This window comes from Pseudonaja textilis, chromosome 2 (genome assembly GCF_049901715.1).
Source record: "Pseudonaja textilis isolate UNSWEBS1 chromosome 2, rPseTex1.2, whole genome shotgun sequence".
NCBI classification, from domain to species: domain Eukaryota; kingdom Metazoa; phylum Chordata; class Lepidosauria; order Squamata; family Elapidae; genus Pseudonaja; species Pseudonaja textilis.
Window position 1 is genome coordinate 147,505,270 of NC_141991.1, and position 25,874 is coordinate 147,531,143.

The window sequence follows — 25,874 nt, forward strand, 5'->3', positions numbered from 1 at the left end:
GGGATTTCATATAAGGATTTTATTGCTCTTTTCTTTGGAAAGAATGAATGGTGACTTCTCTGGAGCACAGCGATTTGCTTGGTTCCAGTCATCAACTTATGTTCATACACTGATAGTCCTTGCTTACTGACTGCCTTGGTCAGTGACTGTTTGCAGTTATGATAGTGCTGAAAAAAATAACTACAATCGATGCCTGAATTTATAACCTTTGTACAGTAACAACCCTCGGTCATGTGATTGCCATTACACTGACTAAGCATTGTCCTGTGCCTGGTTTTTGTTCTCTCCCCATTGCAGAGTGGAGAGGATGGAGTGGAAGGGATTACAAGAGAGTAACCATACATCATAGAGAATACACCAGGTGGTGTGCATAGTGTATTTATGGCTGCCAGCGCCACTGCACTCTATTCAATGTGTAGTCCCTATTTTGTGCCTGCTTACTCTCTTGTAAACTCTTTCTCTCCAGATTAATTCCATCCTTGCTAATTATCTCAGCACTGGGATGAGCATTCCAAAGGATGGAGGAATGGCTAGAAGGCAAATTATGAAACTGATTGGTCTTGTTAGTTCCAAATTGGCTATGTAGGTAGGCAAAGGGGCCAGAGCTGAAAAGGGAATGCACAATTTTCCACATATGATTTTCCACTTAGGGACTGCTTTGCTTAAGGACAGAGCTGCCAGTTTCAACTTTGGTCGCTTAACAAGGACTACCTATACTATAAGCACAAATTGGATAAAATACGCCTCATAATACAAGCGCTACAACTTGTATCCTACATGTAAGTTTACAATTGCAGCATTTGCTGGATAATATTGTCACCACACATCTGTCATTTTGGCTTGTTTGCAAATGCAGATAAATGTAAACTTAACCTGGGATTTCCCCATGTGAGGTCAAGAAGTGAACCCTGTGGGGTTTGATCATATGGTGGCTCTTGTTAAGGAGATAACAAGCAAACTATTATGAATAAAATCATCAGGCAATAAATATTTGACATTTGGATTCTTTGAATATGGAGGTTTTGTGTAATGTTTCATATACCAAACATCTGATCTTGAAAGTACCCCTCCCCAAATTGCAAAGCTCTACATAATCACACTGAAACAGGCTCAGGCTACATTTGAGGCAACGGCTGATATCTCTTCTACAGCTACTAGAGATGTCCTTTGTCCATAAGAAAATCAACTTTATTTTGCGTACCAAAACTGTTGCCAGCTGCATCTCCCATCAGCGGCTGCTAGTATTAAATTGTAAATAATAGTGGGCTGTAGGTGCATTGGTATAGACTTCTTTCTCCAGATACTTCAAGCTGTCAAAGAAAAGAATGTAGTCAGATTGCATGGAAAAGATTATTGCCTCATTTGTCCCAGGGCTGAAACCTTCACTGACAGAATTTAATCTAGGAATACATAAAAACCAGACGTGTATAATGCATTTCTATAATTGAGTAACTACAGATAGCCATCTTGATGCCTCTGGTTTCCTGGCTGAGTAGGTGAGTCTTTTTAGACAGTTATGAGCAGCATTTTTTTTTTTAAATGCAGCCGGTGGGGGAAAAAAAGGCTCAGAAAGATATGAAAATGTTTCACTTCCAGTCTGCTTGGTTCCCCCCCACCCCCAGCATATAGCTTTCCATCTGCAGCTTAATTTTGAAGCCAAATTATTATTAATGAAATCTATGTACCTCCCAACAAATATAATTGGTTCACAAATAATCATCATTAATAAAACAATATGGGAATAAACAAGAAGGAATAAAAGAGAGCAAACGAGACAGGAAGAAAAACAAGCCCACACGGCCTAATGGGGCTTTTAATCACTCTTGCCAAAGGCCTAGATGAAGTACCAGGGCTTTCAGGCCTTTTGAAATATCAGCGAGAGGGTGGGGGGTGAGCTGGATCTTGGGGAAGCTCATTCCAGAGAGCAGACATTGCAACAAAACAGGAATATTCTGGAGGCCTTTCAGATATTACTTTTGAATTGGAAGTATCATCTTACCAATGTCTCAATCTGTTGCCCTCTAGACTACCTCAAATCCAGGCAAATGCATTTCACACTTCCGTGGAATCCTACTTACTTGGATTTCTGTGCATCAGCCAATTCTCGGTTGTAATCGTCCAGGCTCTTCTTCAGTTGCTCACGGAAATTCTGTTCTTGCTCCTCCATCTGCATGGCTGCACGAGCTGCCAGTTCCCCCTGTCTGTCCCACTCAGCATCCCGTTGCCTTTCCAGTTGCCGAAGTCTCTGCAGGGGACAAAAGAGGCACATGAAATGTGAGAACAGATCCATAGGAAGGGCAATCCCTGGTTCCCAATTTCAGCACCCCACAAACCGAAACAGGAGATGTAAGCAAGCTATTGTACTATACTCTCAACCTCTGTCCCGCACTGCACATATCTTGATGGAGCTGACATAAACTTCTGTAAGGATTCAATCAGATACAGTGTGTGTGAATCACTTTCCAACACTTGAAACTGCAAAGTATGCGAGAATGGATTATGGCTTCCAAGTTTTGTCACCGACCCCTCTCATACAATTAACAAGCATGGACAAAGGAAATATACTGACTAACGCTAGGCTCAGGGAAAGGAAAAGATAATATACTCTAATACACAAAGATAATGAAGTCTTTTACAAGACCATATTCCTTCCCAGAAACAACTGTTAGGAAAAAGATTCATTACTGACTGACTGGAGTCGTCGTTAGGCTGTGGTTATTAGGTTCATTTGCCTCCATTCTTTTTCCTCAACTAGATTCACAGGGCAAAGTAGCCTGCATGTTTAAGATATTGTCTAGAGCAGCCTTTCTCAATCTTCACAGCTTTTATACAGTATGGGTAGACTTCAGATCTCAGAACTGCCCAGTCCATGTATCTTAAAGTTGCCAAGGTTGAGATACACTCGAGAGAATACAATTTTGTCCTAAAATAAGCTGAGACAATTGCAACTCCGGGATCACTTAAACCTCTCAGCCCAAGTTCAAAGCCTCCGTACAAGCAACTCATATGTCTGGAAGAATTATTCTTCCCTTCCAAGGAAGAAGGGGGAAAACGGTATCTTCATGCCTGTTAAGATCTTACAGCAATATGCAGTTTCTGAGAAGGTTCATGGGGTAATCACAGAACCAGGTTCTCCTCTTCTGCCTTAGTTGATTATGAATTGTTAGCCAGGGACAGGTCCATCCAGGCTAACACAAATAAATACCATATGTTTTTACTATGCACAGGCTTACCTATTACTAGTAGCCCTTGACTTAAAATAGTTCATATCGTGACCATCTGAAGTTACAACAGCATTCTTCATACAACCATTATACCATCTCCATGGTCACGTGATCCAAATTTCTGACAAGAAAAGTCAATCGGGAAGCCAGATTCACTTAACGGTATTACTAACTTAACTGCAGCGATTCAACTGTGGCAAGAAAAGTCATAAAATAGGGCAAAATTCACTTAACTGTCTCACTTAGAAACAGAAACAGCTCAATTGTGGTCATAAGTTGAGGACTACCTGTACCTGTTTTCCCATGTTTGCAGTCATTCCTCCACAGGAACCAATTCTCCTCAGCCCTCCCCTCCTTATCCCTCACCTGGTTTTCTCGGCATTGTTCTTTCTGCATTTGCCACACAGCCTGCAGCTGCTCAGGGCTCATCCCCTTCCAGCGGTCAGTTATCACACGGTGTGGCCCCAACAAGCTTTTAGCAACGCTAGGGTCTTCCAACAGGAGATTGCCAGTCAGATGGTTGTGGATCTCAGCATAGTTATCATCTTGCTCACGCTGCTGGGATACACGTTGCTGCTCCGCAACCTCTGCAGCCTGGTTCAGGGGGCAAAAGAAAGGAGATGAGCTACAAAGGGGCTGGTATTCCTTTTACCCCCCCACTCCACTTAGTCAGCTGTTGGGGTACAGCAGGAACACAAAACCTTCAAACTTTCACCTTTCTTGAGGCAGTGTTCTGGGATGGGGTACAGAGAAATGGCTAAGAGGATCCAAAAGTACCTGGGCTCGGTTAAAATCTGCCAAGGCCATGGCTTTAGCCCTGCGACATTCTTCCTCTAATTGTGCCAGCTCCCAGGCTCGCAAATCCAGCTCTATTCTTTTTTTGCCTTCCAGATTATCTGCAAGGTTGGGAAGGTGTAAAATGGGTGCAGTACAAGGCAATCTATACAAAACATACCCCACTTGATTACGGATTATCAAATTACAGTTATGGGTATTGTTCTTTGCTTATACCTAAATGGTTTGTGGCAGAGCCAGTATAGGGAGCAGGTGGATGTTATTTTTCATAGTAGTAGCTGTAGAGCAAACTTTCCTTTTGTTGACCTCCTACGGATGTGCAGTTCATCCCAACAACAACACTGCTACTTGTTCCCCAATTCAAACGTACCCGCATATTGTTGATCAGCGAGTTTCTTATTCCATTCATTTCTCTGCTCCTCCAGCACAAGCTTGTTGTGCTCCTTCTGCAGTTTTTGGCGGGCAACGAAGTTCAGATCCTCACCAGCAAAGCACTGCATGCTAGAAGGGCCACAGCGTGGGTCATCATCACTCACACGGGCCGGCTGCCCTTTGCGTACCGCCTCAGGGTCATGGATATCCCATTCCCGCCGCGTAGAAGGCTGCTGCTCCCGCTCACGGAACTCCACCAGATCCTGGCATAACTGTTTCTTCCGCTGGTGCTCCTCTTCCTCTAACATCTGGGCAACCTTGTCACACTGCACCCTGTCTGCATCTGTACAAAAAAAGTTAGGACAGCGCAATGCAGTGCACAGTTTATGCCATGTGCCCCTCTGAAATAAAATAGGATGAGCCTTCTGAGTGGGGAGGTGGGGTGGATGCTCTGCACCAAAATTAATAAAAATGTAACCTCCAGAAAACTCAAACTGTGTGGAAATGAAAAACTACAAATCCCCAAGCACACCAAAGCTGTTATGGCTCATTTTAAATAGTTCAGCAGCTGTTATCTTTGGCTTCTGTATTTTTTCCTCGCATATTGCATCCCTTGTAAATAAGTTTTTAATAACATACAGTTGATCCCATCGTCAAAATTATTGCATCCAGTTTTCTATGACTTTATAGATCTGTAGAAATGTTGGGATTATACTGCAATTACAGCAATATTCTATCCAGTTTGAACCGATATGTTTTCATACATTATACTTACCTTTGGTTAATTTATCATACACATCTTTACAAAATTTACTATGTTGCATAAATCCAGTCACAATTTACCGTAGGTGTTCTAGGGCTACTGTCCTTCATCACGAGAAGCTTTCTTTATACAGTGTCTGCTTCCAATTGCTTCCTTTTCAATGCAATAATGGTGTTACTGATTGATCTTTTGTTAATGACTTCCTGGTTCCATGCAAAAGGTGACTTATTTTACTCCATATTACAGGTGGTCCTCAACTGATGACCAACAATAGAATCCAAAATTTCTGTGGCTAAGTGAGACATTCATTAAGTGAGTTTTACCCCATTTTATGACTTTTCTTGCCACAGTTGTTAAATGAATCACTACACTTTTAAAATTAATAACCTGGTTGTTAAGTGAATCTGGTCACCACCTTGACTTGGCTTGTCAGAAGGTTTCACAAGGGGATCACGTGACCCTGGGACCCTGCAACCATCATATACATGAATCAGTTGCTAAGCATCTGAATGTTGACCACACGACCATCCATGGGGAAGCTATAACACTTGTAAGTGAAAAACGGTCATAAGTCACTGTTTTCAGGCATGTTTCATTTGGTCACTAGATGAAGTGTTACAAGTCGAGGACTATCTGTACTTTGTCATCTGCACTGACCTTCCGTTGATTTTCAGCCATAATTGAAATTATGGGGTCAGAAAACACATTAAATGGCACTAAATCAGTCTCACCGTAATTGAAGCAGCATTCTGAGGTTGAATTCTGATTGCATTCTTTCTGGCTGACTTTTTAACTGGACGTGGGTGTTGATGCTGAGAAAGATTTCTATCCCTTTCCCACACCTAACCTCATCCCCACTCCCCAAATGGCAGAACATTTCGACACTACCTACAAGATTTCCCAAGAGTCTCTAAAAAATAGGGTCGTTAACTTCAACCACCCAGGAATTGCTCGTCCCTACATTTACAAAACACAGTGATGAATTAAATGGGCCCTCACATTAAGTCATAATGTGGTTTGTTTTGATTTTGAATGTTGATTTAGCATGGTTAAGTATAGTTCTGTTAATTGAGGCTGATAGGTTATGTTATGTGAAATTCAGACAACCTTATTTGGCCTTGTGATCTTTACAGCTTTGAATGGTGGAGACCCATTCATAGGATATTTTTCCTTTTGTCTACTTGTCAGGGTACTGTTTTTCCTGATAAATGAAGTGTTGGAAGTTAAAACCCACCCCTCTCCTAGAAAAATGAAATATTTTAGGATATATTAAAAAGGCAGAATATTTCCCCTAAAAGAGAAGTAGATACTCAGAGAGGCAGAAACTCAGCCCTGCTACCTTTGTCAATGGGCCATTAAGGCCTGGGGCAGTCTATTCTACATAACAAAGATCTAACTCCCTCAGGCAGAGCCATAATAGAAATTGCCCTTTCATTACATCACCATCCAGCAAGGCTCAACCAAGCCTGGGACTCAGGACAGCCTACAGAGTTTCCCCCTGCATGGCCCCATGGGAGTCTGACAACTAATCAGAATACAAGCTCAAATTCAAATCCCAATAGTGGGTATAAATCAATCTCTCTCTCTCTCTCTCTCCCTCTCTCTCTCCCTTTCCACTCCATGTGCCCTTTCTGCCCAGGAACCCATCCTGTTCATCAATAAACTATCCTTCCAAGCGGCTTCCATGTTTCCAGTGTCTTTTTCCCCACTTGGAACTGAACCCAGAAAGATATTTCTTCCAATAGAAGGTGGGAAGGTTGTGTAAGAAAAGGCACTTCATCTTATGGCACCTCACCTGAGGAACTGTCACTTTAAGCAGGCTCCTCCACCCCTTCATTGCCTAATGTCTTCCTTCTCTGTGTTAATTTTTGTATTTTATTGTTTTTTAATTTATAATTCATGAAGAATTACGTTTGCCATAGGGCAGGCTGCAATAATGCTGCTCCATTGAGCAAATAAGGAACAGAAGCTAAAAGAGAAAGCTATTAATGCTGCATAGGAACTTTACTTAGGATATTGTTGAATAAACATTAGAAAGGAGCTTATCCATTGGAAATAGACATTATAGATAAGTATAAAGCTACATGAAATGTAGTGTATAACTATTCCTTTAAAAGAGACCCGATTTTTCTTGATGGTCCCTTCCAAGAAGCTACCTCACAAAAGTTTCTGAACTATTCTTCTAATTATGGGCATTTCAATGATACAATGCTCACATACATCCAACTAAGTACTTATATACCTCCAAGTCTCTGCATTCATAATGGTTAAGAAGCCAAGGTTATTTTACAGTCTCCAAAATATGAATGGAAATGTACAACCTTTCTGAATTTCTGCAGAATGTTAGCATAGGTACAGCCCTGCTTTGTGACGCCAGATCTATAGATCTGAAGCACACTTCAACTTTATTTCATTCAACCTTCTCCCCATAGAATATGGTTCTAAAGCCATTATCAGTTAAGAAGGTAATATACACTGCTCAAAAAAATAAAGGGAACACTTAAACAACACCATGTAACTCAAGTCAATCACACATCTGTGAAATCAAACTGTCCACTTAGGTAGCAACACTGACTGACAATCAATTTCACATGCTGTTGTGCAAATGGAATAGACAACAGGTGGAAAGCATAGGCAGTTAGCAAGACATCCCCAATAAAGGAGTTGTTTTGCAGGTGGTGACCACAGACCACTTTCTGGCTGATGGTTTGGTCACTTTTGAATGCTGGTGGTGCTTTCACTCTAGTGGTAGCATGAGACGGAGTCTACAACCCATACAAGTGGCTCAGGTAGTGCAGTTCATCCAGGATGCCACATCAATGCGAGCTGTGGCAAGAAGGTTTGCTGTGTCTGTCAGCGTAGTGTCCAGAGCATGGAGGTGCTACCAGGAGACAGGCCAGTACATCAGGAGACGTGGAGGAGGCCGTAGGAGGGTAACAACCCAGCATCAGGACCGCTACCTCCGCCTTTGTGCAAAGAGGGACAGGAGGAGCACTGCTAGAGCCCTGCAAAATGACCTCTAGCAGACCGCAAATGTGCCTGAAACATTTCAGAAACAGACTCCATGAGGGCGATATGAGGGCCCGACGTCCACAGGTGGGGGTTGTGCTTACAGCCCAACACCATGCAGGACATTTGGCATTTGCCAGAGAACACCAATATTGGCAAATTCACCACTGGCGCCCTGTACTCTTTACAGATGAAAGCAGGTTCACACTGAGCACATGTGACAGATGTGACAGGGTCTGGAGACGCCGTGGAGAACGTTCTGCTGCCTGTAACTTCTTCCAGCATGACTGGTTTGGCAGTGGGTCAGTAATGGTGTGGGGTGGCATTTCTTTAGGGGGCCGCACAGCCCTCGCCAGAGGTAGCCTGACTGCCATTAGGTACTGGGATGAGATCCTCAGACACCTTGTGAGACCATAAGCTGGTGCGGTTGGCCCTGAGTTCCTCCTAATGCAAGACAATGCTAGACCTCATGTGGCTGGAGTGTGTCAGCAGTTCCTGCAAGACATTGATGCATTGATGCTATGGACTGGCCCACCCGTTCCCCAGACCTGAATCCAATTGAGCACATCTGGGACATCATGTCTCGCTCCATCCACCAACGCCATATTGCACCACAGACTGTCCAGGAGTTGGGGGGTGCTTTAGACTAGGTGTGTGAGGAGATCCCTCAGGAGACCATCCACCACCTCGTCAGGAGCATGCCCAGGCATTGGAGGGAGGTCATACAGGCACGTGGAGGCCACACACACTACTGAGCCTCATTTTGATGTGTTTTAAGGACATTACATCAAAGTTGGATCAGCCTGTAGTGTTTTTTTCCACTTTAATATTGAGTGTCACTCCAAATCCAGACTTCCATGGGTTGCTAAATTTGATTTCTATTGATAATTTTTGTGTGATTTTGTTGTCAGCACATTCAACTATGTAATGAACAACGTATTTAATAAGAATATTTCATTCATTCAGATCTAGGATGTTTTATTTTTGTGTTCCCTTTATTTTTTTGAGCAGTGTATATGTCCAACTAACTCAAGCGAATTTTATCTATTTATTACTTTCCGAATGCATGGCTCAATAATACAATGCACTTAGGTTGTTTTAAAAATGGATAGAACAAATAAAATATCATAAGGAGCTCAGCAGGGAAGCTGCTGCTCTGTCACCATCTCCGCTTCCTCAATAATAAGCATACTTTATGGAACTATTGTAAACTTAAGGTTTTAAAGGCTTGAAGCTTAAATACCTGTTGAAAAATTTGTGCTAGGATGTACCCGGTCTGTATTTTAAGATACTTGGAGGAAGCCATGCATGTGCTGCTGTGGAAGGGCATGACAGCTTGGCTACAACCCAAGGAATCATGGCATTCTTATTAAATGCTTAAGATGTACCTCATTATTACAAAGACATTTGGTTGTGCACAACTCGCCACTATGCATGACTTTATGCCTCCTTATTTTATCATATACAATGGAAGTAAGATCCCAGACCTTCATGGAAACTATTTCAAAGTTTCACTGCCAATAAATCCTTCTGCCTGAGCACTGTATCCTTGCACACCTTTGATATGATATAAAGCTTCCTTCTTTCTGGAAACTATTTCAGCACTAGTTCATTATTATACCATCCACCTGCTTTTACTGCATATTTTACAATGAAGAAGGGTTGGGAGACCCAACCCTATTTTTCTTGTTATGCTTACTACTTTTTAAATGAAAACTTCAAGTGCAGATGCTGAGCTTAGAAAAAGATGATTAGAAGACAGTGAGGTGAGTTTATTTATTTGGCTTATATTCTGCTCTGGTTCTAAGGTGTTCTGAGCATTTTGCAAGCCTATAACCAATAATTAGGTTAAAACAATATACAATCTTATTAGCATAAATTTCCCAACATCAAGGAATTAGCCACATATATAAAACATTCATCTATCATGAGGGAACAAAAAGAAATGTAACTTCTCAGGCCTCAATTATTGACTGAAAAAGACAGGTTTTAACAGCTCTGGAGAAAGCTGAAAGAGTTGGAGACTGCCTGATACCAGGGACCACCCAGAGGTCCTAGCCCTGAGATCCCTGCAGTTGACGCTAAGGATATGAATCCAGAGAGAGAACTTGCTTTCAAATCTTAATGAATGGACAGAGAAATAGAATGGGGAAAGAGTTCTGTTGTTTTTTCTCCAGCAGACCATGTCAGCAGACTTTCCCCCAGCTTCATTTGCTGGTCCTATTGTACCTGGTTTCCCCAGTTATCACTAGCATCTTATTTTCTTTAAAAACAAAAAAATTATACTACAATTCTATATATGGCTCAGTGGTGGGATTCAATTTTTTTTTACTACCAGTTCTGTGGGAATGGTTTGGTGGACAGGGCATGGCTTGGTGGGCGTGGCAGGGGAAGGATACTGCAAAATCCACATTCCCTCCCCACCCCACTAACCTGCTTTCCAGCTCCATTCTCCTGTGCAGGGCAACCAAAGAAGACCCAGCTGATCAGTTGGGACACAGAAGGCAGGGAATAGATGGGGGCAGGGCCAGTCAGAGGTGGTATTGGCCACTTCTCCAAATGACTTCTCCAGAAATGGTAGAACCGGCTGAATGCCACCTCTCATATGGCTACTCCAGTGGTGGGATTCAATTTCTTTTACTACGGTTCTGTGGGGAAGGCCACCTGTGGTCATGTGACTGGGTGGGTGTGGCTATATGTGGTGGTTTTTCCCCCTTTCGCAGCACCCTCCCGTGTCCCGTTTTTTAACTACTGTGCCTCAGGGAAGCCTCCAGGGAGAAAAATACTGTCAGAAATACCAGTTCGGCTGAACTGGCAGCATTTTTAACTACCGGTTCACCTGAACTGAGCTGAACCGGTAGAATACCACCACTGGCCAGCATAACTATATGCCAAAGTCCTGTTATCTTCCCACTGAAGGTAATTATCTACTCACATTTGCTTTCTAACTGCTAGGTTGGCAGGAGCTGGGGCAAGTAATGGGAATTCAGCCCATCACATGACATTCAGGTTTTGTACCCAGGGCTGTCAGCTTACCAGCTTCTTAATCACTGAGCCACCACATCACCTACACCTCCCTGTAGGGTAATTGTAATATACATACCTCCCCTGAAATTTCAGAGACATAGAGATGAACAATGAAAACAATACAATGAAAACATGGGAAAGGTAGATTTATTGTAACAATGTCACTAAATGATTCTTCACACTTCCCCTGGATTCTCCCCCAAGAGAAGTTCACCTAATGGTTTGGGGATCCTTGGTCTAGAACAATATTTCTGAACCTCAGCAACTTAAAAAATGGACTTCAGTTCCTAGAATTTGCTAGGCGGTATTGGGGAATTCTGGAAGTTGAAGTCCATATATCTTAAAATTGCAGAGGTTGAGAAAATCTCTGTTTTTAAATTAAGGGGAAACAGAATAAATGTGTTTTAAAAACATTGGGAATTATTTCACATCTGCTCTGCTCAAAAATAATTGTCACAAGTTCAATGGAACACTCATAGACTCATGTACAGGATGTCAGTCTTTAAGATTCTTCTCACTGCTCCTAAAGAGTTAAACAAATTTCACTTTGCCAAGACACATGTTTTTCCATAAAATTAACCAAGAATTTAGGGACAGGTTCAATAGAATGGAGCAGACTAGCTTACCAAAGGCTTCTTCTCGTCGCTTCTCTATATTCTCTCTCAGTTTGCGCTCTTCCACTTGCCTCTTCAAGCCTTCTATGTCCACCTTGAGGGCAAGGGACATTAATGACCATGCAGTTTATTAGCAAGATAAAAGTGAGGCAAGTTCCTTGGCAAATAGGATGCTCCCCTCCCACTTCATCCAGCTGCTGTAAAAGCAAAGGTATCTTACGGACTGTATGTTAGGTCAAAATAAGATCTTATATTCCTGAACTTCATTTAGTTCAAAATGAAACTGCAAGACCCTCAACAGGAACTGTTACAAGTTCAAAAAATATCCTAGAAGGCAACAGCAAATCACTTCCACAGGATGGTTAAAATACAACAGCTAGATGGGCACATTCATAAAGTCACTATAAGTGGCTATGCAGAAAGAAATTTATTTTAAATACCAAAATGGCGAAGAAGCAAACATGAAGACTTGCTTTCTAGGGCCATCATATCTATAAAAATCTGAACTACATGGCAGCAATGAACAGTTGGGTTGGTCTTCAAGAAAGGACAGAAGACTTGGCTTTCCCCCGAAGTACTGGAGCTAGTATGAACAGTGATGGGGCGGGGGGAGGGGGGGAAACTTTATTTTAAATTGTTTCATTGTATTGTGTTTTTGTTCACCAGGCAAAAGTTTGGTAAATAAATGAACCTAGATTTTGGCAGTAAAAAATATAGTACTTTTAACCTCTTCCTATGGTTTGGCTTATTTTTTTTCAGATCATCTCTAAAATGGCCTGCTATGTCTCTTATCATCAGAATTTTGCTTGACAAGAACACATTGGACCTGATTTTTAACTATGTTTTTTTTGCAGTTGGCAGTGAGTTATGTTTCAATCTCTTGCTTTAGTGTATTTCAAAACTCCAAGCCTCTTTACTTGTCTCTTTAATTTCCAATTTTATAACATAAATTAAAAGTGGAAAATGTTTGATTTTGACTTAAGAATTTCGGGAACCAAACCAGTTGTCATTTAACATTTGTAAGGTGTTCAGTTTTATAATTTTAACATAGTTTTAACTTTGGATTGAGAACCATCCAGAATTGGTTATAAGATGGGCAGTTACATAAATGGTTTAGATAAGTAAACTTTGATTAAACAATGTCTTAATACTGTGTATCAACCTAGTTTCTCTTTATTATACCTATTTTGTGGAGATACAGTTCAAGCAATTCAATTTTGCGTTACATTTTATGATGTTGAAGGTAAAACTGGAGCCCTATTTTCTTCATATATTATTTCAATAAGTTGGAAGCTAACAGAATCCAAATGTCATGCCACAAAGAAACTCATTTGCTCCATTGAAAATCCAATTCATGGTAATCCTGTACATTTGCTTCAGCTTAAAGTGAACTATAGATTTCCATACATTGCCTCTACACATAAATTTAAATGGAGTTTCTTAACCCTTTTTTCAGTTTTCCACGATACTGTATTCAAATCAGTAACCCGGGATTGGCATCTATTTTCTACAGTAGAATCAGAAATTTCAAATCATGTTTGCTTGGCTTGCAAGGTGTGCCTTAAACACTGTTTTCTAGGTTCTTTTCAGGCATACAAGTAGTCAAATGTCTTCCCATTGCACACCACCAACTGAACATTAGTTTCTCTGCAAAGCCACATTCATATTCAGGAAGGTTAGCAAGCAGATAAAATTTCTATCACAGTGAGCTCCTTTTCGGGGACTTCCAATGGAGGTACCCCTTCTCCCAATGGGCCTATGACAATTCGCTGTGGCCAACTCACCACGGTCAACTCACCACAGCCAAGTCGCCACGACTAACTTGCTGCAGCCAATTTGCCATGATGGGACAACTTGCCATGGTCAACTCACTGCAGGACAAGAGTTACACTTAAATCGAAGAAATGATGGAACAGAATCATTAAAGAAAAGATGCAAAAGGAGGGACAACATGAAATCTGAATGACAACAATGAAAACACTTTTTTTTAAAATTTTAAATCATGGAATTGAATTGATAAATTGTCCTGGGGCGAGTTGGCTGTGGCCAGTTGTCCCATTCCGCCTCCCAATACACCCACTCCGGGAGTCTTACCCCCATTGTACGGTAGCGAGCATTGAAGATGCGGCTCTGTCTCTGCTTCTCCCGGTTCCGGCGGGCTTCAACGGCAGCCGCCTCTCTCAGGTCGGCCTGAATGTCCACCTTATACATCGTTGCACAGTGGGCTGCAAGAAACGTTAGAAACTTCTGACCGGCCGTTCAGAGCGAGAGATTCCCTGTAAACTAACGACCCAGCGATTTCCCTGGATTCTGTGCCAAAGGCAAATGGATCGAATGGGGGGGGGGGGAATATTTCCTTTGCTTATGAGAAAACCCGCAGAAGTTCAGAGTTAGGATCCGTGTAATACAAGATCAGTGGGGAGGCCTGTCGGTGATCCTTTCGAACGGACGGTTTGCAAATTAAAATAGCCTCTAATTGAGAGCACGAGCATCGACTTCAATAAAACTTGCCTCCCGCGCTCCTCTTCCGGCAAGTTTTGTTGATGTCTGGTTTCTATGGCAACTCCTTCGCATTCTCTCCAAGCGGATGTAGTCGATCTACCGGAACGTTGATTTATGCAAATATAGAAGGGCCGTAAAAAGCCTATCAGCGAGCGGCAAAGCGAGCGCGCCTTTGGGCGAAGGCCACCGCTAAGGGTGAACGAGAACAGCTTCGTAATAGCTAACGTCTCGAGAAGGGGACAGCCAATCAAATCTCTGGCGTTTTGAAGGAGGCGTGGCTGAGGCGACGGCCCAGGGAGCGCTCCCGGATTTGGGGTTGAGAATTAGCGGCGAGCTCTCGCGAGATTTTCGGGCGCCCGCCCTTGGTGAAAGCGGGCTTCGAGCCGACGGGGCCGGCGGGGGGGCGAGGTCTCCGAGTGGGCAGCCGAGGTTGCCCTGGGAGCACGTCTTGGGGCCCGCCGCCCCTACGCTTCTCCTGCCCGCTTCCTTCCTTTCGCGACATGGGATTCCTCAAATTGATCGAGATCGAGAACTTCAAATCGTACAAGGGGCGGCAGATCATCGGGCCCTTCCGGCGCTTCACGGCCATCATCGGGCCCAATGGATCTGGTAAGGCAAACCTCGAGATCCGGGTGGGGAGGCGGGAGTGGGGGTGGGTGGGTGGAAGCAAATACTGTTTAAGTTAGCCCAGCACAAGCTACCCTCGGTGGGCTTCGACGAGAGCAAAGCCTGACTGCGACGGTGCTTGCATGTCTGAATGAATCGCTGTTCTCGGTTGGTGGTGGCGGCGGCGGCTTGACCCGGGCAGTTAAACTGGCGTCGGTGAGAACACTATAGAGAGACGGTCAGCTGCTGTATACACACACACACGCGCAACGCGTGCAACGGAGAGGTGCCTGGTTCTTATACTAAGTTGCGTGATTGCTTGGCTTGCAGGGTGCAGCTGTTTGGCATTTGCTGCAGAAAAAAGGGGGAAGGGAAGAATGTCTAGCGGACAGGGATAATAACTACTGTTGTAGCCCTCTTATCAGTGAGTTGTGTATGTGGGCTGCACGCTATCTCAATTCACGCCACATGTTAAATTATGTGATTTATGCTTTAAAAAGTTGTAGGGCTGGAATTTGGCAACATTATTTCAAGATTTATAATTGAACTCTATGACTGAGCATGTGCAACATAAATGCTAGTAATAAACATAAACAATCTATATATAAAAAAGTGAAATACCACTCATGCATCATCACAAAATCTCCTGAACAGTAAAGCCTACAAACTTGAAATTTTGGCACGTATGTTCCTCTTGGCTTCTAGGTGCTCCCTAAGAAAGGATTTTTCAAAATGACCATCAGAGCATTAGTATTTTATATATTATTATTAACATGCTCTGATGCTAAGGAGTTCTACTCCCCCCTCCCCACCTGAAAAGAAATCTGTTCCAAATGCAAAACACAAGCAGAGGAGAAGTTTCAGTTTCAGTTTCAGTTTTACAATAGCAACCACCCTTAGTACAGAACTTTTGAGCTAAGCCACGCCCAGGCTCCTTGCTGTCTCCTTGCTCACATAACAAATATGTTTCAGTTTCCAAACAGCCCTCAACTCACCCACTGACAGGACGCTAGCCAGATGAATACCAATGGATGCTGGTAGGCAGAGGAAGAATCCCCCTCATTTTCCTCCCAAAAACTAAGCCTGACCACATAGTTTCGTAGCGAAGCACGTGTATCAAGCTAGTATGTAAATAAAATTGCGTGGCATGCTTTTTATTTTATTTTTATGTTTTATTGATTCTATTGTATTTTCTTTGTTATGTGCCATCCAGAGTCTGAGAGTTCAGTGGCATACAAGTTCAATAAAGTATTATTATTTGGGCTATAAACTGACTTATAATGAACATAACTTATTTGTGAGAGAGGGAGTAGGTATCAATAAATGCTTTTCTCCAACACGTGATCCATCATACAATTGAGAAAATTAGTATTATGGGGTGAAGGCCTGGGCTAAAATCTGAGTGACAACAAATATTTCCCTCAACACTGTCCAACTATTTACAAAATCTGCACTACTATTATTTTTAATCTTCTCATCACTCTTTATCACCCATCCCCTCCCACTTGTGACTGTATCTGTAACTTTGTCATTTGTATCCTTATGATTTATATGGACTGTTTCCTAGTATGATTTGATTGCTTATTTACCTTATGACTGTTGCTAAGTGTTGTACCTTATGATTCTTGACTCTTGACAAATGTATCTTTTCTTTTATGTACACTGAGAGAATTTACATCAAGACTTGTGTGTCAATCAAACTTGGCCAATAAAGAATTCTGTGTCCATGTCTAAAACATGAAGAAATCATGGAGAGGTTGGGAAAATACCACCTGCTTTTCAACCAAAGGAATTTTTTTATATATATGAGAAATTCTTTTTTAAAAAATAAATTTTATTAAAGTATTACAGCTTAAAAAAACACAAATCATGTTTACAATTTTTGCAATACATTGTGGCATTGTTTTTTTCCGTCTTCCATTATTCATATCTATGTACATCTATACTTTATTCATATTTACATTATATATTATCTGTTATTCCTGTTATCTATTCATAATTTGCACATGCTTAGAAACAATGCTCTTCAAAAATGAGCATCATATAAACACTGTAATACCAAGGCTCGGCAAGTGCTGATTCAAATGACAGTCCAATATTTTACTAAGCACATTGATGTTAAAATACAGTATATGTTTCTTTGTTGTCTTTCATTTAGGCAAGTCAAACCTCATGGATGCCATCAGCTTTGTGCTTGGTGAAAAGACTAGTAATTTGAGAGTAAAGACTTTGCGAGACTTGATTCATGGCGCTCCTGTTGGGAAACCAGCCGCCAACCGGGCATTTGTCAGCATGGTCTACTCTGAAGATGGTATTGAAGATCGCACCTTTGCAAGAGTCATCGTGGGTAAGCATTAAATACAGGTTGGGAAAATTCTTGGGAGATCTAAAATGGAATCCATTATCCCATGTTGCAAAAAGTTGGCGGTTGAATCTTAAGGATTGTAGGGCTGGTCTGTTTTAAAGGAGTGGTGGAAGGAGATTGCTTACCTCGGAGAAATATATACATTTTCAGGGGAAATGGGATTTAAAGCCAATTCCATGGATATGGGATCTGGTGAGTCCCACCATATTGAATAGAGGAATGTTCGTTACATTTCTCTATTCAATATAGCCCCAAATGTAATATAAAAGATATATTTTAATGTAATTGTGTGTGTGTATTTTTGTTTGAAGGTAAATGAAAGTTTTATCTTTTAGGAAGCTCATCAGAATACAAAATAAACAACAAGGTTGTACAGTTGAGTGAATACAGTGAGGAGTTGGAAAAGTTGGGCATTCTGATCAAAGCTAGGAACTTCCTAGTCTTTCAGGTATGTGTATTTTCAAATTTAGGGTTCAGCTGAATTGTTGGTCTCTTAGCGTCCACAGAACAGATTTCAATTCACTGGCACTTCTCTCCTGCTGATTTAACAATGGCAAGTGAAGTGTACAGGTAGTCCTCAACTTACAACCACTTATGACCAAAATTTCTGTTGGAAAGTGAGACCATTGTTAATTTTGCCCTATTTTATGGCCTTTCCTGCCATATTTGTTAAGTGAATCTGCCTTTCCCATTGACTTTGCTTAGCAGAAGATTGCCAAAGTTGATCACATGATCAACGCTGCAACTGGGACATTGCAATCATCATAAATATGAGTCAGCTGCCAAGTGTCTGAAATTTGATCAAGTGACCATGGGGATGCTGCAACAGTCCTAAGTGAAAATGGTCATAAGTAACTTCAAACAGTTACTAAACAAACTGTTGTAAGGCGAGGATTACCTGCATGTGTTTAGACTTGGTTGTATTTAAAATAGGTGAGGTTTACAGAAAGTCCGCAACAACTGTCCCCTTCTCCAATACTGGAAAGATGATGGCTAAACAATTTTTTAGCTTGGTGATGCTCAACCTTTATTTAAAAGAGTGGTCAGGTGAGATTGTACTGTTTGTCATGTTGAGTGCCGAAAGGAAGTCCTGTGCTTTGGAGAAGATAGTGTTGCTGTCCTTCTAAGCTTGGCTTCTAGGAATAGCGACATGTAGGAGAGGCAGATAGAAGTTCAGACTGATTTTCCACATTCCTAATGTTGAAGACATCCATCTCTCAGATGTTGCTTATCATTTACTCCAGAGACAGGTGACCATAGCTGGAAAATAATATGGCAGAGACAGTCCAAATCAGCTATGGTCACCTGTCTCTGGAGTAAATGATAAGCAACATCTGAGAGCACCTGCTGCCTGGCAGTGATGGGAATCCAGAACATCAGAATCATACCTTTGATCCAGATTGTGCTAGAAGAAAGGAGGACATCATATTAAGTCTCATCTTGTCACTTTGGAATATTGAAGGCTGAAAGCTGCAGCTAATGTGGAATGCAGTGGTAGAGGCAGTTATGAATGCACCTCCGTAAATCAGTGTTATACTTCTGCTTTACAAGCTGCATTGGCTCCCAATGTGCTTCTGAGTACAATCCAAAGTGCTGGTCAGTTGCCATCTCTAAAGAGCCCGTTTGGCCTAATCATGAAGGCACCAGGTTGGAAATTGGAGGACCATGAGTTCTAGTCCTGTCTTAATCAGGAAAGCTAGCTGGATGTCCTTGGGCCAATCACACGCTCTCAACTCATTTCACAGGGTGGTTGTTGTGGTGGAAATAGGAAGAGGAAGAAGGTGTATTGGATATATTCACCACCTTGAGTTATTTGTAAAAATAATAAAGGCAGGATACAAGTAAATAAAAATAAATAAAACCCCTATGGGTTATTTGTGGGACAGCCTCCCTGGTTATTTCTACCCATCCCACTAGGTCGGCCAGAAGAGACTCCAAGTCCCTTCAATCAAAGAATGTCATTTAATGGGACCTCAGAAGCCGGCTTTTTCTGTCTTCTAAAACACCATACTGAGTTTAGATTGATTCTAACCTTGCTGGTCTTTCATAAAATACTGAAGAGCTGGATGTTTTTCAGGGCCTGGAGACTGGGAGGTGAGATGGTCTCTTGAGAGATGTCTCTTTAAGGCGAGACTAGAACTCTCAGTCTTCTGGTTTCTAGGCCAGCACCTTAATCACTAAGGTACCCCAACTGTCCTACAGCAGGGGTCCCCAACCACCGGTCCCGGTCCGTGGAACATTTCCTACCGGGCCGCCAGTTTGCTGGGCGCCGCCATCTTGTTTGACGAGAAAGTGCTTCTGGGTGAGCTTTTCCGGTTGGAAAGCGGCGTTTGGGTCCTGAAGGAATCCTCGCGCCTTAGTTTCATTGAAGGGGGGGGCTTCGAATGAAACTAAGGCACGAGGATTCTTTCAGCACCCAAGGCAAGGCGAGCCGAGCAACCATCCTGAAACCGTCCCGAAGTGAAGCTCATCGACAAAGGTACAATGGAGGAGTTGAAGGTGGCGGGGAGAAGCGAGGGATGGCTGGCTGGCCGGTCGCTCGGCTCGCCTTGCCTTGTCATGTGTGCTGATGCCGGTACCGGGCCGCGGATCATTTTGTGATGTCGGTACCGGGCCGTGGCACAAAAAAGGTTGGGGGCCACTGTCCTACAGAACAAGTTGTTTTGTTGGATTCCTCTTCAGTGACCAATGTTTGTTTTTTCTACTTTGCTAATATTGTGTTTCATTATTAACATATTCTTAGCTGAGTCACATATATGAGATGGGCAATTATATTCATAAATTAAAAAATTTCCAGGGTGCTGTGGAGTCCATTGCAATGAAGAATCCCAAGGAACGCACGGCCCTCTTTGAAGAGATCAGCCGCTCGGGAGAGCTGGCTCAGGAGTACGACAAACGCAAGAAGGAGATGGTCAAGGCAGAGGAAGACACCCAATTCAACTACCATCGCAAGAAGAACATTGCAGCAGAGCGTAAGGAGGCCAAGCAGGAGAAAGAAGAGGTAACGTCATAAGCTGCTTTTGTTACCATTGTTAAATCCCATCTTTTATCTGGGAATTCTCAGAGATGCACATGGAGGCTTTTTCCTCATTTTATCCCTATGACAGCACCGTTGTGTACGAAAACCAAATCACTAGCTCACATTTCCTAATGCGCTCTGAGGTTCTGTGGGAACGTGACTCTGATCCAGTCTGACATCTTAACCATTGTATCACACTAGCCATTCTTCCATCGTGGATTGGTAGTGGAGTCCCCTCTGTTTACATTGCATTTGATTAAAGTGGAAATTTAGTTCAATGATATGCTATCCTTCTGTTTCCATCTTCTTTCCTGTTTTTGGTTTCTTGTGGGTTTGCCCTAGTATATGATATGAATGCAATATTTGGCCACTGTAGGTTACAATTATGGGGTATGTCACTTAACATAAGTGAACCAAGGAGTAATAAAATTGTGGCTTAATATAACATGTGGACCCAATCTAAAAGCTGTTACCTAAAGTGTATGAAGTTACTATTGCTAAGGGTTCTTTTGAAGGCTGTCTTTATATGGAATTTAAGCTTATTTAGACTATGTGGTATATTCAGTGCTTTCCTTTTTGGGAAACCAGGCAGATCGATATCAGCGTCTAAAGGATGAGGTTGTGCGAGCTCAAGTCCAGCTCCAGCTCTTCAAGCTGTTCCACAATGAAGCTGAAATTGAAAAGCTAAACAAGGAACTGGGATCCAAGAACAAGGAGATCGATAAAGATAAGAAGCGCATGGACAAGGTGGAGGATGAACTCAAGGACAGGAAGAAGGAGCTGGGCAAGGTCATGAGAGAGCAACAGCAAATCGAAAAGGAGATCAAGTAAGGTCTTGGCTTTAGGGGCTATCGGAATTCAAGATCATGGGATCTGCATCATTTTATATTACAACTCTAGGTCTCTTCACAGAATAAGAAGTCAGTTTGACTGAGTTCATCTACAGCTCAGTGAACTCTGAAAATACTTCAATTCATTATTAAGGAAAAAAAAAATGTGGAGCCTGAGACTAGCCATGTGCAGTCTGACCTTGACTTTGTCTGTGTCTGTGATGCAGAATCAAAACACTTATAAAGACTAGATAGTGTGCAGAATGAGTAACTCCAGAAACTAAGCTACATTATCTACTAAATTGGATGGTTCAGGTCTGAAACTAAAATGACATCTTTCTGTTTGAAAGAATTCTGTAGTATTTATGAGTGCTTATTTTAAAAAGAATGAAACTTTGTTTCATTTATTGAATTTATTCGCTGGCCATTTTTTCACAGGGTAACTTTTCATTTATATTTCTAAGGCAATGCCTGCTGTATTATATTTATCATAGAAAAATATTAACAAGCGTGGATTTAGATCTGCTGCTTGTGCTCATTGACCATCAATACATAAATGATTGTGGTTGACTTAAGACTTCAATTATCTTTGCATATTGCTCTGAGTTTGTCTTCTGCTGAATTTTGTAAGTGCGCCTAGTATGCTGGTATGATTTTGATAACTAGGGGACAGCTATGACATCAGATATTTATTTTTAAAGAAGAATAAAAAATTGATGTATTTTTAGTTCGACAATTTGACCTGGTTAAGCATGAGGTTTAAATAATTTGGAGGTGTGGATAGCACTTGCTGATCCTGTCTGGGAAAGAACAGCAGATGTTTGCATCTCTTGTATTGGCCATGATGCCTGACAGCAATGGAAACTAATCAAAACCTCTGGAGAGTACCAACTTGCCTACTCCTCTCTTAAATATACCTTTGGTTTTTATTTCTTATAAAGCTAGTAGTCAAGTTTTTAAAATGTTAGTTTTTATATAATATAAATTATTTGGACCTGTAGAATATGATTTCTAATGTTTTCACTTGGAGGAGGTATTCTAATTCAATGGCTTGTGTGGGGGCATATCTGGTTTAAACAGAGAGCCTATATTTACTTTAGAGTGACAATTTAGAGTGGTGGTATGTATTTGCCCAAAATAAAAGAAAAGTTTTTTTTGACAGGGAAAAGGATTCTGAACTGAATCAGAAGCGACCCCAATATATCAAGGCCAAAGAAAATACTTCTCATAAGATCAAGAAACTGGAAGCTGCAAAAAAGTCCCTGCAGAATGCACAAAAGCAATACAAAAAGCGTAAGGGTGACATGGATGAGCTAGAGAAGGAGATGTTGTCAGTGGAGAAAGCCCGACAGGAGTTTGAAGAGCGCATGGAAGAGGAGAGCCAGAGTCAAGGCCGTGATCTCACTCTAGAAGAAAATCAGGTGCGACCAAAGGCCCGTGAACCCACTGAATGAGATCTTCTGGTTAACAGTATTGCTGAAGAGCATTAGGGTCTTTGGTTTTGATTTTTTACAAAGCCAGTAGTTAGAAATAAAAGGATTGTTAATTTAAAAAAAAAAACATTGGTTTATTTATTTTTACACACACGCACACACAATTTGAGCCTGTAGAATGTGATTTCTAATGTTTTCGCATGGAGGGGACAGAAATTGGTTCTATGTATGTTTTGATATTAGTAAACCCTCCCAAGAGAGTACATAGCATGAAAAAAATATAGGTTTCTCTGCAGACTGGGCAGACTGGGAAAAAATGAGTCCAAGTCAGAAGCAGGCTAAAATTAATTTAATGTTGGGACAATGATATAAAATGTCCCTAGAGAGATGGTGCCTTATGTGCCATAAGATAATGTTGAAGTGGGATGTGACATTGTGATGAAAGTACTCTGATTCTTTGATGATTTTTTTAGACTATGATATTTGAAAGCCAACCACTTAAAATAATCTATGTATTTCTGTATAGTCTAACCTCAGAGTTTAAAATCCACTATAACAAAATCTCAACAGTTTGAATTGAACTCAATGATGCCTAACTAATTAGCTAAGAAAAGAGGAGTGATTTGGATTTCAAAAAGCAGAAGTCATAATTGGTTGGGAACAAAATGCTGTGAAATAAGGCTGTGAAAACCTACCTAAATCCAATGAAGAGAAGAGGTTTATCTTCCTTGATCAGCCATCCGGGGCCCCATTGCTATCAATAAAATGCAGTTTTTAATCCCTCCCCCTCCTACTCCAGAGACAGCTCTGTAAGTTTGGGGATAAGAGAAGGAGCTTGTAGATGGGTTGAGAGGCAGTTAAAACTGAATCATAATTTTGCACGTAGCCTTTGTATGTTTTACTGTAGAATAAGATGCCTTTTCATATTCTTTGTAGATTGGGTGGGCTGAAATAAATTATGAAAGAAAGAGATCTAATTAAATTATTTTGCTTGCTTTCATCAAATAATGGATAGGTAAAAAAATACCATCGTCTGAAGGAGGAGGCCAGCAAAAGGGCAGCCACCTTGGCTCAGGAATTAGAGAAGTTCAACCGTGATCAGAAGGCAGACCAAGACCGCCTGGATCTAGAAGAGAGGAAGAAAGTAGAAACAGAGGTCAGCACTCTTGTGTCTTGGCTGGTTTTTTTTCTTCTTGCTATAGCAAGCACTTTTCTTGAAATTAAACAAAAAACTTTGCACCCAGTTCATCCAGTTTCAATACCTCAGATTTACTGAATTTATTTTATACAAACTGAGTAATATTTATTTTAATTTACATTTGTTTTGTTATTCTAACAAGGAAGAAAACAAACTATTTTCCCCCCAGCCATATCATTATTTCTGAGTTCTGAAGTCTAGCTTTACAATTAGGAGAGTAAGAGAAAAAATGAAACTGAAATGTCCCCCAAGTGCCTTATTTTATTATCTCTTTCCTGCATCCCCATAAACTGGTCCATGGAATCTACTCTCATATTGTTGCCCTAAAATCTACTTTCTGTATCTTTCCAAGTTGTGTGGACATTTCAGGTGTTCCAAAAATGACAAGTTGGATTAATTGCTTATACTTGCATATGTATTACATATAATTTGAAATGTTAGGTGAAAATGAAAGTGACGGCCACCTTGAGAGCCTGAAAAGACTGAATGTAGGTCAGTCTTAATTAGGCCAATATCATTGAGGCACTGTTAATAGAGCAGCTGAGAAATGGTGATCTGTATGGTTTTGACTAGCTTTTAGAGAATTTGATGTCCACTTTCAAACATTCCAGCTGTAAATGTTCTGCAGAAAATGTTCTGCAGAACTATGCAGAACCCACAGGCTTTAGAAGAAAGTACCAAGAGTAGATATACTACTGGACCGTTGATGAGGAAGTGTGAAGAAAATCCACATCATGCTGCTGCAGCAGCATCTGTTGAGAACAGTGTCCCAGATTCTTGTGATAATGATGGATTAGCTTGAGCAAATTTCCAAAGACGTTTGACAGTGTCTTGTAATATATGGTATGATGTATACCTTTTATGACATTCTCTCCGTGGTTGTCCTTATTTGCTTCATCCTTTTGTTCCATTTATTTCTTGCCCACATAAAAAGATAAAAGTACCTTCGGTATGACCCACTTTAAGTGTAACTGCCCAATGTATATGGATGAGGTCATCTAGATTTTTCCAATCTGATGCTGTCCAAGTGAGTTGGACTATGATTCCTATCACCATCAGGGAGCAGCATGCTCACAATTTGGCTAAGGAAGTGTAATCCAAGGCACATGGAGCTGCCAGGCTGATATTTAAGGGTTCTGTAGTCTAGAATAACTCTCATTGTTTTAGACCAGAGGTTGCCAACCTTTTGGACCTCAGGGACCACTGACTGGTTCTGTGGGCGTGGCCTAATTTGTGGGTGTGGCTTGGTCATGTGACTGGCTAGGCATGGCTTGTATGTAAATATTATAAATATTTATATAAATATTGATTTTTTTTTATAAAAAAGAGAAACTTTTACCTAAAATCAGGCAAAGCAGGCAGATTGAGTTGCTCACAGAATCATTCAGTGATCTATCTGCCATCGGCTAGCTCAGTCACTCAATTTTTTTTTGCCGTGAATGCAAACCTTCAGTCCTAAGGGAGGTTCGTCTGCGCTTAGCTAGAAAGCAAGAAATACAACCATTTCCTGCTTCCGAGCTAATCTAAATCTCCTGACACAGCAGAACAGATGATGGTCGGAAAAAGGAAAAATAGCAACTTAGCTGACAAGTTTGCCGGGTAAGGAGTGAGTGGGCGGGGAGGCTTCCCGCGGGCCATGTGGGCTGAGCAGCCTTGTGTTTCTGGGCAGCCTGGATTAATTACTTTGGGTGGGTGCTCTGGGAGTGAGATTTCTCTGCGGCCCACCAAAATTTTCTCAAGGCCCACCAGTGGGCTGCGGCCCACCGGTTGGCGACCACTGTTTTAGACTACAGAACCCTTCAATATCAGCCTGGCAGCTCCATGTGCCTTGGATTACACCTCCTTAGCCAAATCGTACTAACTTGAGAAAGACAGGATTAAATATTCTTGATTCTCATCTTATTCTTTTGATATATCTTATAATGGTGGTTCTCATCCAAAGGAGTCAAAACCCCATGCTAGATACTGAGGGATATAGTCCTGGTATTTGCTGATGTGTGTCATACTCAATCTTTTCCATAGGCCAAGATAAAGCAGAAATTGCGAGAAATTGAGGAAAACCAGAAGCGGATTGAAAAGCTGGAGGAGTACATTGCCACTAGCAAGTAAGGGTCAGG

General features: G+C 41.5%; 2 protein-coding genes across 3 annotated transcripts in view; one reads left to right on the forward strand and one right to left on the reverse strand.

Moving 5' to 3' along the window:
• On the reverse strand, nt 1-14,488 carry RIBC1 (RIB43A domain with coiled-coils 1). Of its 2 annotated transcripts, XM_087925814.1 has the most exons (8): nt 13,899-14,482; nt 11,817-11,898; nt 4,390-4,734; nt 4,002-4,120; nt 3,591-3,818; nt 2,079-2,245; nt 1,202-1,310; nt 1-167 (listed from the first exon to the last, which is right to left on the reverse strand). In XM_087925814.1, the coding sequence occupies exons 1-7, from the start codon at nt 14,013-14,015 to the stop codon at nt 1,229-1,231; spliced, it is 1,140 nt and encodes a 379-aa protein (XP_087781940.1). In that variant the 5' UTR covers nt 14,016-14,482; the 3' UTR covers nt 1-167; nt 1,202-1,228. The 2 variants fall into 2 exon arrangements, with proteins under 2 accessions (XP_087781940.1, XP_026567280.1); XM_026711495.2 differs by having other exon boundaries at nt 1-1,310; nt 13,899-14,488.
• A 112-nt stretch (nt 14,489-14,600) lies between these two features.
• The window catches only part of SMC1A (structural maintenance of chromosomes 1A), a 30,626-nt gene continuing 19,352 nt past the window's right edge, over nt 14,601-25,874 (forward strand). Inside the window, exons 1-8 of the mRNA XM_026711267.2 lie at nt 14,601-14,915; nt 17,071-17,259; nt 17,613-17,725; nt 20,075-20,278; nt 20,885-21,123; nt 22,289-22,547; nt 23,575-23,715; nt 25,780-25,862. Of these exons, the coding sequence (XP_026567052.1) occupies nt 14,807-14,915; nt 17,071-17,259; nt 17,613-17,725; nt 20,075-20,278; nt 20,885-21,123; nt 22,289-22,547; nt 23,575-23,715; nt 25,780-25,862 (1,337 nt within the window). The 5' untranslated portion in view covers nt 14,601-14,806. The remainder of the gene's footprint in view (nt 14,916-17,070; nt 17,260-17,612; nt 17,726-20,074; nt 20,279-20,884; nt 21,124-22,288; nt 22,548-23,574; nt 23,716-25,779; nt 25,863-25,874) is intronic.